Source organism: Myotis nattereri, assembly GCF_964212035.1.
Source record: "Myotis nattereri genome assembly, chromosome: 17".
Taxonomy (NCBI): domain Eukaryota; kingdom Metazoa; phylum Chordata; class Mammalia; order Chiroptera; family Vespertilionidae; genus Myotis; species Myotis nattereri.
In genome coordinates this window covers 14,111,106-14,122,687 of record NC_138092.1, presented here as the reverse complement: position 1 = coordinate 14,122,687, position 11,582 = coordinate 14,111,106, and the positions used below count along the sequence as shown (strand labels likewise).

The window sequence follows — 11,582 nt, the reverse complement described above, 5'->3', positions numbered from 1 at the left end:
CATGCTCATTCGCTGATATATGGTCTGTGGCTGCTTTGGTGCTAAAAACAGCAAAGTTGAGTCATAGCACCCTTGAGCATGTGGCCTGCAGAGCCTCAAACCATCTGGCCTTTTACAGAACAGGTTTGCCAGCTTCTGACCTGGGAGGGGTCCACGGGCCAACAGCAGGAGCAGCATCACTTAGGAGCTGTTAGAAAAGCAGGGTCTTGGGTGCTCTCCTGGACCGATGGAATTCCAATCTGCGCCCACATGCAGGTCTTCTGGCCCCACCCCACGCTACCATCAGAAGCCCCCAGGGTGGGGCCTTTACTGTATGTTCTCCAAGTCCCTCTGCAGATGAATAAGGTGCCGAGGCCCCTGGGGTGACCTCCCTGCAGGCCTGACACCAGATCCTCCAGCTGCCAGGGGAGGTGAGCACTGAAGGCTCATGCGTGAGGGAGTGAACGCCTCTCTGGGAACTGCCCTCTGTGGGAGAAGTGGCCCCACCCAAAGTCACTTCCTCCAGCTAGAGGCAGCCTGAATCTCACCTCTAGGGGGAAACACCTCTCACTACCACAGCTGAAGCGCCAGCCCAGCTCCAGAGCTCCCCAGGGGACCAGCTGAGACGCCTCTGCCAACAGCAGTTCAACTCTCCCTGCCCTGTCCCACCTCCCTCACAGTGTTCCCGAGAACTCTCCCCAGTAAAAGCCCGTCTCAGGCCTTTCCTGACACCGTCTTTGAGAGTGGACACAGTGTGAGAGGAGAGAGAAGACATGGCCATAAACAAGAACATTCAAAACAGAATGAGAGTCCTGGGAGGTGAGTGCTAGAAGGGAACAGGTGACTGAGGCGGGTGTGCAGGAGATGAAGGGCTCTCAGAGGTGTGGGGGCGGTGGGACAAGGCAGCCCCTGAGTCCGGCTGAGGGGAGTGGACTGCAGGCAGCTAGTGGAAGAGGAGGCTGGAGAGAAAGCCTTAAATGCCGGGCTCAGACAATTGCATTCAGTGGGCAAAGGGAAATCGTCATGGAAGGCTCTGAGCAGGAGAAGCACACAATAGCGATCCTAGCTCTGCTTCAGGAATCTTCGCCTGGCAGTGGTGTGATAGGGATAGCAGTGGCAATGCCTGGAGCTGGGGGGCCGGTCAGAAAGCCATTGCACATGACCCGGTGAAAGGCAAAGAGGTCACGAGCTAGTGATCAGCTAAGGGGCTGGCAGAGGAAAAGCCACGGGGCTCAGAATAATCTAGACCTGCCTTCCCAACCCCCTCACTCACTTACAACGTACAGGCACTTGGGCAAGCACCTCGCCTTTCTGACATCCCCGTCTGTAAAATGGGGTTAACAGGATCAGGTACGGACTAGGAGTGCCTGGCACATGCTGGGCATGCAATAAACGGAACCATGCTCACGAGGCCTGGCTGTGTTTAACCTGTGTTTGCACACACAGCGCTTGTCACCCCGGCAAGTAAACAGGAGCGTGTGCTAGGAAGGCCGGCCTTGTAAAGTGGTGATTATTGGATGTAATAATTTAATGAGGCCTCAATTTCATCGTGTATGGAGGTGCTTAATCCGGAATCGTCCCTCTTACAGTGCACAGGCGATCCCACTTCCATTGTGGCCGCTGCCTGCCCTGTTGTTATGACGACTGGTTTCCCAAACGCCCCGTTATCTTCTACAGATCCTGTTGGCTTTCTCATGCCTGAAAGTCCATAAGCCCTAGAGACAAGAGCAGGGCGATAGCTCTGAGCGTCCACAGGAAATAGTGTCGACTCCTTAAATTAGCCAATTGGCTGTCTGCTGCTTCTCCGACAGAAGCCCTGGCCGGAGCACCAGCGCGGCCCTGCACGGTGGCCCTCCAAAAATGTGCCTACTCGTTGGAAATTGGTGCCACGGAGTATCAGCTGGCACATCAGTTCCCTGCGGCATTAACTCTGCAGGAGAATGAAGCAGAAAGCAGAGGAACGTCCACCACGTATCTCTTGTACCCATCAGTCTGATGTCAACAGATCATTCTAGTAAAAGATTGAAGTTTAGGGTATTATTGCATTATTTCTAAAACTAGTTCAATATTCACACATGTTTCTTTCAGCAAATAGCCACCTTTATGAACTCACTTGACACATGGGAATGTTACAAAGACAGTTACTATTATTACTAGAGGCCCAGTGCACAAATTCGTGCATGGTGGGGGTCCAGCCGGCCTGCCCCAATCGAAGCTGATCAGGCTGGGCCGGCTAGGGGGAGGGGCTGGGGGAGGTTGGCTGGCCAGCCCTGCCCCCTGGTCAAACTCCCGGTTGAGGGGGCAATTTGCATATTAGCCTTTTATTATATAGGATTATTATTGCAAAATCTTAATACCAGTAATTACATGCCTATGGTTTTCGGCAGAACATCTTCCCTCCTCACTAACCTACTTCCGTTCCTCCTTCTCCCTTGCTCCCGCTAATCTTCTCTCCTCTCTGACATATCCTGCTCACAGTCTACCCGAAATCTCCTCTCCTCTTTTTCTTTCCTGGCCAAAAGGACCCAATACGTTAAGGGCAGTATGTGTGTCTAGCAATTGTCGTGATTTCCTTCACTCTTGCAACCAGCTAGTCATGTAACATGGTCCTGGCCAAGGAGACTCAAGCAAGCTGACTGGGTTTTGGGAAAACTATTGCTTTACAGATTTTTAAAAAATTGCTCTTCTCTGCATCTCCTCTTCCTATCTAAGATAAGATGCTGCAGCATCTTGCAGCTAGAGGATGGAATCCACACTCCAAGAATGGAAAGCAATAAACGCTGAGAGCCAGCTCCTTGCGCCTCCCTGAGCAGTGCAGCTGCCACCTCCGGACCTTCTGTTAAGCGCAAAGATAAACCCTCTACTTGCTGAGCCACAGTGGCCTGGTTTCTGTTCGTGCCACCAAACACTATTTCTACCCGATGCAAACGGTGAGGAGGGTTCCCTCACCCAACAAATACTCGCTGAGTGCGGACTCTGTGCTGAGTAAAGAGATGAACAATAAATGAACAAGACAATGGCAGGCTGTGGTATTAGGAAAGAAGTAACCAGACAGCGACTGGGGAAGGCGGGTCTCTCTCAGGAGGTGACATCTGAACTGAGAGCTGAAGGGTGAGGTGGACGCACCCATGTAATGAGTCGGGGGAGGGAGAGCACATTCAGGCAAATGCAAAATCCTGGTGACAGGAATGCAGTGGGGATGAGTGGGAGGTTCAAAGAACAGAGAGGAAGCCAGTGTGGCTGGAACACAGAGAGGAAGGAAGAGAGTGGGGAAGGGAGGAGAGGAAGAGAGAGAGGGAGGGAGAGAGAGAGAGAGAGAGGGAGAGACTGGGTCATGCAGGCCGAGGGTTGGAATTTTATTCTATGTATAACAGAATGGAAAGCTACCAGGGGAATTAAACAAGAGAATGACAAGATCCCATATATGTTTTTAAAAGATTGTTCTCCCTATGACGTGATGAATGACTTGTCAAGGGCAAGAAGGGACCCAGCCATTGCAGGGGTCCAAGTACAAGAAAACGTGGTTGGGCTGAGGCAGGGCCGGTGGAGATGCAGAGTAGCTGTCACCCCGAAGGAACTGCCCATGATACCCTCACCTGTGGTTACAAGGACCCACCTGGCCAGCGCACTTAGAATCCAAACAGGCAGGTTTGAAGAGGCGATGGAGGAAGATATTTTTAAAATACCGAGGCAACAGAAGGAAATACAATTATAAGGTAACTGGAGGAAAAGATGGGCAAATTCACAGCAAAAGTTTTGATTTTTCAGTATTCAGAGGGGAAGAATCGGATGGTGTCGGAGCTGAGACACGGGGACTGTCACAGCATATGAACAAGGAGTTAACGATTTCCAAGAGGTCGTCAGAACTCTGAGGTCCTAGATGCCCACGGCCCTGGCTCTCTCCAGCAGTGCAGGCAGCTGAGGAACAGGGATGGGAGGCGCGGAGGGAGGGGTGGCCCAGGTGTGTGCCTGGAAAGACCAGCCCAGTGCAAGACTGAGGGGGGGAGGGGGTCCTCGGTGCCTGGGTGGGCAGCACTGAAACCTGCCCCCTCCGACACGGGAATACATTCGTTCTCCAGTGACTCCCATTCCACCTTGTAGGAACGGAAACCCAGAAAAGCGGAGAAACGTGCTCACTTTCACGCGGCTGGTGAATGTCCGTCGTTAACGTCTAATTCCTTCACCACTGAACATACTGTCTCCAAGCAAAATACAAGGAAGATGGTGATGAAAAGAGCGGAAAAGGTCCAGGGACTGGGGGCCATGATGCGTGTGAGAACCTGTTATTAAGGAAGGTCTCTCTGCCCTGATGACGTACGCAGAGGCCAATACTATGGCACTGGCGTGGGGGGTGGGGGTGGAGGTGGGAGGTGGAGGGGGGCTTTTACTGCGAGTTCAACCAGCAAGGAGACAGGAGTCAAGGCTCACATCTGCTCCCCATCCAGGGCTCAAGGTGAGATTTAAGGGGTTTCAGCACCAGATCATTCAGGACAACGGACCCTTGGCTTCTGAATGCTGACAGAAGCGCGGTTTCCTCCTGTGGGCTTCTCCACACTTTCTACGTTTTCTATAAGGAACATGCATTGCATTTGGAACCAGAAAGAGTGTTACTTTGCGCAAAGACGGTTCACCTGTAAAAAGCCCAGCAGGTGACTGGGATGCAGGTGGTGTTCTGAGCATCCCCTCCAGCCCTGCTCAGGCTGCAGCACAGGGAGGGGCTGCAGGTGGTCCCTCAGGACTCGAGTCCTCAGCCTTGTCAACGCCGGCGGGAGGCCCCCACTCCACGTGGTTCCTATTTTCAAGAAAGCCAAAGGCAGATGGGGTGGAGGAGGGAAGTAAATTCGTGCTTAGCAGTGACAGTAAAATGGACCCTGGCCTGGATTTAGAAACAAGAGGCCCGAATTCTGATCCAAGCTCTTCCCTTCTTAGCTGGGTGGCCTTGCTCAATCTCTTAATCTCACTAAGCCTGTATCCTCACTTAGTAAATGGTGATAATAATGGGTTTTTAAGTCTTTAGAGAGTTATATAAACCAAAATTCAAAATAAAAATTCCCACATATAGCAGATGCTCAGTAAATGCTTTTTGAATTTAAATGATAAGGAAATAGATCCAAGCTCAGAAACAAGTGTGAGGTAATGACAACAGAAATCCTCTCTCTCTGAAAAAAATTTAAAAATCAATGAAAAAAATATCCTCAGGTGACTATTAACAACAAAAAAGGCACATGACCGAATAACCAACCTACCACCTAAGCCAGTGATGGCGAACCTTTTGAGCTCGGCGTGTCAGCATTTTGAAAAACCCTAACTTAACCCTGGTGCAGTGTCACATATAGAAATTTTTTGATATTTGCAACCATAGTAAAACAAAGATTTATAGTTTTGATATTTATTTTATATATTTAAATGCCATTTAACAAAGAAAAATCAACCAAAAAAATGAGTTCGCTTGTCACCTCTGACACGCGTGTCATAGGTTCGCCATCACTGGCCTAAGCACTGTTGTTGAAAATATAACCGCAGGTGTAAAGGGAGAGCTGGGGAGAAGGAGGCTGAGGCATCAGGAAGCCCCAGGTGGTCTCTCCACAGGTGCTCCCACCTGAGGGAAGGAATCCAGATGGTCTTCCTTCATTTCGTCAGGCTGCGAGGGCCTGCAGGGGTCTGTGCACACACTCCTCAGACACACACTGCTCGGTCCCCTACTCCTCCCGCATCTCTCCCTCATGCTGTTCCTTTATGTCTGCCTCCCCTGTATTATTGACTTACTCATCTTTGTACCAAATGTGTATGGGATGAACAAAAGAGCAAACAAATGTCTTTTATCCTTGGTCTGTCAACAGAGGGAGATAAAGACCTAGAACCGTGGTGGGCCAACGACAGCTCGCGAGCCACATGCGGCTCTTTGGCCCCTTGAGTGTGGGTCTTCCACAAAATACCGCCACACTCAAGGGGCCAAAGAGCCACACGTGGCTCGCAAGCTGCGGTTTGCCGAGCCGCAAGTTTGCCGACCACTGACCTAGAATATTGTCTTCGTGGCACTATCAAAATGAATCAAGGTCAGCAAGTTTCAACATTAATCTGAAACCAACAAAATGAATTTTAACAAGAATAAATACAAAAATCCCAAATTTGGGTTACTGAAATCAATAGTATAACTACAAGATTCATTTATGGAATGACACCTATATTCCAGTCACTGTTTCAGGTGCTGGTTACATAGCCCTGAAAACACCATGTCCCTGATGTCATAGAACTTTGTCTAGAAAGAAAGGTCTAAGGGTTTTAACTAATCACAGGGTTCATGTGAGGCATCCGTATGTAGCTTGGAGGGAGCCATAGGTCCCCATGAATTGAGCGAGACTTTGACAAACCACACAGTGTTTGGAGGAGTATGGTTAAGCCCACAGAGGCCCAATGAGAAATGAGACATGACTGGAGGACCAATGGTGAGAGGAGATGCAACAGCAGTCCTCAAGTGTTGCGAGAGCTGTCTGTGCAGACTTGATTTCAAGGGCCAGATAGAAATTCCAAGGCAGCAGGAATAGTTTCTCACAAAGGTAACAGCTCCACAGAGGTATGGGGCAGCCCTGTTCCCTACGGAGAGGTATCCCATCCTTAGTGATGCTGCAGGAGAAAACTATGCTGAGACCAAACTAGACTATCAAGAGATCATCAGCTCAGCTGGGTGTGACTCCGCAGTTGAGTGCCAACCCAGGAATCACCGGTTTGATTCCCGGTCAGGGCATATGCCCAGGTTGCAGGCTCAATCTCGAGTGGGGGTGTCCAGGAGGCAGCCCCCATCAATGATGTTTCTCTTTCATCAAAGTTTCTCTCTCTCTAAATAAATAAAAAAAATATATTTGAGAGAGAGAGAGAGAGATCAGACTAGTCTCTGAGTCCCATCAACAGTAAAATCAAGAATTTCATAGTTCACCCCCCATTGATCGGGAAGGCAGTATTCAGGAGTGTGGGCTTGGGATTCTGGTCCTGGACTGGGACAAGTCCGAACTGTGTGAACAGGGGATGGTAATAGTTCCTCCCTTCTCAGCTTGAGGATGAGCCCAGGTGATTTACATCCAGTGCCACGGATACAGTGCCTGGCCCTTAGTAAGTCATCAGGACCTATTAGCTAACGGTGATATTAAGTGCTGTTCATTTTATTTGATTTTCCAGTTTACTCGTGTAAATCATTTTGCTGCGAGCCTCTAACTCTGCAATCTTTCATGTCGCATTTACTAAATCAATTATTACAGCAATTTAAACCTGTAAAGTGGAAGCACTGTAGAGAACTTTGAAATGTTTTATTCTCCAGAGAAATTAGAGAAAAAAAACAACAGTACTAAAGGGGATGGGTAAGGATGTAACGAGAGGGACTTGTGATTAAATCAACGTGAAGCGAGGGAGCGATTAACCTGTAGAACGGCTGAGCCAGGCAACCTCCGTCTCCCTTCTCCTCGGGAGACCCCCAGCAAGACAACAGCAGTAAACATCAATCCAGCGAGCTGCTTTCATGAGGAGTCACTCATGCCAGACCAATTTCACTTCCTCCTGTGACAGAGACACGCTTCGGTGACACAGCGAAGCAATGGATATCCGATACTGTGGCTTCAGCTAAGTCTTTAATTCCAGCCTACATAACAGCTAAGTCTCAAAACGCAACTGAATTCTGCTGGCTAGTGGAAGTGATCTCCAGAAATGGGAACCAGAGGCTCACCATCACTCTTTGAGTAAGGGGGAGGCATGAGCTCTTTCCTTTGTGGGACCTGCGAAACCATGCCCCGTTCTATCAATATTTACCGAACACCTGTGTGTGTGAGGGGTGGGGGGAGGCCCTCCACTGGGAGGCATGCTCCCCGTGGAGCTGGCACAGAGGACACAGAGATGATGGGTTCACTCCCTGTGCTCAGAGCTCTTGAGGTTGGGGTGACCAGCAGGAAGTGGCTTTGACACTAAAGGACAGTGACCAGGGGCTCAGAAAGAAAGGATCTTGGAAGACAGGGGGAACTGAGGGTAAGAGTTATGAAGTAGTTGAGAGAATGTCTTGACCAGGGCAATGTAATTGAGCCCATTCTGCCTTGAATTAGGTGACCTCCAGAGACCCTCCCCAGCTTTAAAATTCGAGTGACCAAGCCATTTTTGTGATTTTACAGTCTGGACTCTGCTGAATCCCGCCTTTCCTTTCGTCCCCCATCAGAAAAAGATCGATGGAAACAGGAAAAAAATGCCATTCCAGCTTCCTATACAACACATTCACTGTGGGCCAGCAGGTGCCCCCCCCCCACCCCCCACCCTTTAAACCCCCCGGAAGCCTGGGACTGAGTCCATGGGCTGCCCTAGGCTTGGCAGGGTACCACCAGTGAGCATGCTTGTCCTAGGCCCCACCTGTTTCAGGGACCAGATCTCATGATGCATGATGGGATCTGACTCAGGATGGCAGGGCAATAAATGAATAAGCCTTGGAGAGGAATAGCTACGTACATATTTAGCCAGCACGCAATAACTCTCTCATACGCAGAAATATGAACACACACTCATACCATATACTCCCAGTCACCAAGGCAACCATTCCCTGATGCTGCACTTCGTCCTGTTCAGACTAGATCTTTTCCACTACGTTTCCTTGGAGTGCAGCTCTGGCCTTTGGCTCTGCTCCGCGGTACCATACCTCCCTGGGAGAGGCTGTTCCGCATAACAGTTCCCAGGCCCACTTTAAAGGCTCCCTGCGTCTCCTGCTCCTTCTGACACTGAATTCAGCCAGCACGTCGCCTGGAGAGTTGCTGAGAGCGTCAGCCACAGAAAATAACCGTCCTATTGAATAACTGACACGTCTCGCTTTCTTTCTTTCTTTTTTTTTTTTAAAAAGGGAATCACAAAGTCCACGTGGAAAGGGAGCCAGCTTTGGTCCTACAAGATGGACAGACCGATTCTCAAGACGAAAGGGACAGCTCTTCTTTAGGAGGCGTAGGTTAGGATTCTTGATCTTTTAAGAGCAGTTCACATATCTTTCCTCCTCCGGAGAGTATACATTCTGCTTCGAATTAATCTCATTTTCTATTTTAGATTTCATTATTTAAAAATGCCAGTAACATCAAGGAGTCAATAGATGGTTAAAGCATGTTAATCCAAATATTAATCTGGGGTTGTTTTTTTTTTACAACATCCATGTAATAAGTAGTGAGATTTTTGCCTTTTCACATCACCAACAGGTTTATGATTAAAATTCAGTCTGTGGCAACAGTTAGCCTATTTTCCTCTCTACCCTACAATTACTAGTGTCTGCTAAAATAATAATAATAGTAATAATAATAATAAACAACTTGATTCTGTGACTGGACCAGAAAGTTCTTTGCACGCCTTTCCATCTCAATCCTGCTAGGGGGAGGGGGCGGGATGACCTGGGTGGGAGTGTTTCCACTTACATGCCTTGCCTCACTGAAGCACTGAGGCCCCAGGGAGAGGGCGGGAAGTCCTTCACAACTCCCTGAAGGTGCGCTTACATAGCCTTGAGCTGGGATTCTGGTGTTGGAAGCTCTCTAGGGGCCACCTTCCCAGGGGGGAGGAAAAGGGAATCGCGAAGGAGCACTCCACCCAGGCCATCTGGGTGAGGCGCTGCGTCTCTAGGTCCCCGGAGAGAGGGCCAAGGTCTGGAGAAGTGACCCGGCTGAGTACACAGGGGGCAGCCGGGGACAAGGACCAAAGTGGGGCGGAGGCGAGTCCCGGGGGCCGGGAGCTTGGGTGGAATGCTGGGCAGGTTTGCGCCCAGGGGGCAGATGTGCGCGCCAGGGGACAGGTGTATGTGCCAGGGGGGCAGGTGTGCGCGCCAGGGGGGCAGGTGTGTGCCCAGGGGGGCAGGTGTGCGCGCCAGGGGCGCAGGTGTATGTGCCAGGGGGGCAGGTGTGCGCGCCAGGGGGCAGGTGTATGCGCCAGGGGGCAGGTGTGCGCGCCAGGGGGGCAGGTGTATGTGCCAGGGGGGCAGGTGTGCGTGCCAGGGGGGCTGTCCTCTCACCCCACGCGAGCGCTGAGCCGGTCTCCCCGCCCCTCCCGTCCCTGGCGGGGGCTAAGAAGTGCTGGGCTTCCCAGGCACCGGGGTCCGCCTGGGACCCGCTCCCGGGCCTAGGGCTGCAGCCTGTGCGGGCTCTCACTGCCTGCCTGCCCCTCTCCCTCCTCCCCTCGCCCCAGCCCCGAGTTCTCTGGGGGACAGCGCTGCCCTGGCGCCGCCACCGCGTCCTCCCGCGTCCCCCGGGGCCCGGCCTCCTGCGCCGGGGTCGGCGGGACCCGCTCACTCACCCGCGTGCAGGCCGCCCGCCTCGGGGCCGCTGTCGGGGCCGGCGACGCTGGGCTGCGTGTCCGAGTCGGTGTAGGTGAGCCAGGTGGACTCGGTCTCCCGGGTCCAGCTCTCGTAGTAGCGGGGCTCGATGGCATCGGCCCTGCTCCCGCCGCAGCCCATCCTCCCGCGCGGCGGGCTCCCCGCGGCCGCTCGGCTCGGCTGGGGCGGCGGCTCAGCCCCGGCGGCGGAGCCCGGGCCGGCGAGACCGGGGAGGCGGCGGCGGCAGCATCGCGTCCCCGAGCCGCCCGAGCCGCCCGCACCCAGCGAGGCTCCCACTCCCGCCGCGCCCTCCGCGCGCCCCCTCCCCGCGCGCCCCTCCTCTCCGGCTCCAAGGCCCGCCCCTTCCCCACCTCTCCTTCCCGCCTCCTCCCTTCAACCTCTCCGCTCCCCCCGCCCCCTAACCCCCTCTCTCCCACACCCTCCCTCCGAGCGCCAGCGGGGGGACCCTTTCCCGCCCCCCCCCCCCCCCGGGGATCCCACCAGGGGTTCCGCCTGCAGGGGCTGGAGTTAGGGCCTCCACCCTCTCCCTCCCTCTTCCTCCTTCATCCATCCTGGGAAGCTAAAGCCTTTAGGAAGGGACCCCAAGCCTCCTGGCCACTGGGTTCAATGGCGGTGGCTGTTGCTGTCATTTCCCAGTTCAAGCAGAAAGAGTGCCTGAGGCAGAGCGCTGCCAGGACGCCCTACAAAACGAGAGGAGGCCCCTGGAGCTGGTTTCAACCTGGACAGGGGGGCAAAGTATGTACTGCTGTTCAGAGTGAAGGGGCAGCCGCGCCACGCAGCCCTGCCTTGGCTGGTTTGGGCTGGGGAGTGGGACCTATGCTTTCCCTGAGAGCTGGATAGGCTCTGTCCCCACACCCTTTCCAGGTCTGCCACTTGCTGACCCCAACCCTGTCCTCAAGAAAGCCAAAGACGGGGCCCTGAGACATCCGACACCCTCTCTGAATGGGGCTGGGAGGCCCGCTGGCTTCCCTCCAAACCCCCAAGGCAGCCTTGGCATTCCGGGGTCCACGGCCCAGCTCTCAGCCTTGTTCCCTGGTGCACACTCAGCTCAGACTTGGGTGGGAAAACAAGTTCACCTGTCCCACAGACACCGGAGCCCGCCCCCGGGGAGAGGAGGAAGCACCTGCTGAGAGGAGGAAGCACCTGGTGAAAGGAGGAAACCACTCCTACAGAAAGGGCTAAAAGAGGAGGACTAGAAGAATAAACCCTCCATGTTTTCATTCATTCAACCTGTATTTACTAAATACCCATTATGGCAAAACACTGTCATAAAATA

At 52.7% G+C, this 11,582-nt stretch overlaps 1 protein-coding gene across 1 annotated transcript in view; it reads right to left on the bottom strand.

The window, feature by feature from the left end:
* BAALC (BAALC binder of MAP3K1 and KLF4) overlaps positions 1-10,574 on the bottom strand; it is a 49,871-nt gene extending 39,297 nt beyond the window's left edge. Inside the window, 1 exon segment of the mRNA XM_081111407.1 lies at positions 10,267-10,574. Coding sequence (XP_080967533.1) covers positions 10,267-10,426 — 160 coding nt within the window. The 5' untranslated portion in view covers positions 10,427-10,574.
* Positions 10,575-11,582: the final 1,008 nt, after the last annotated feature.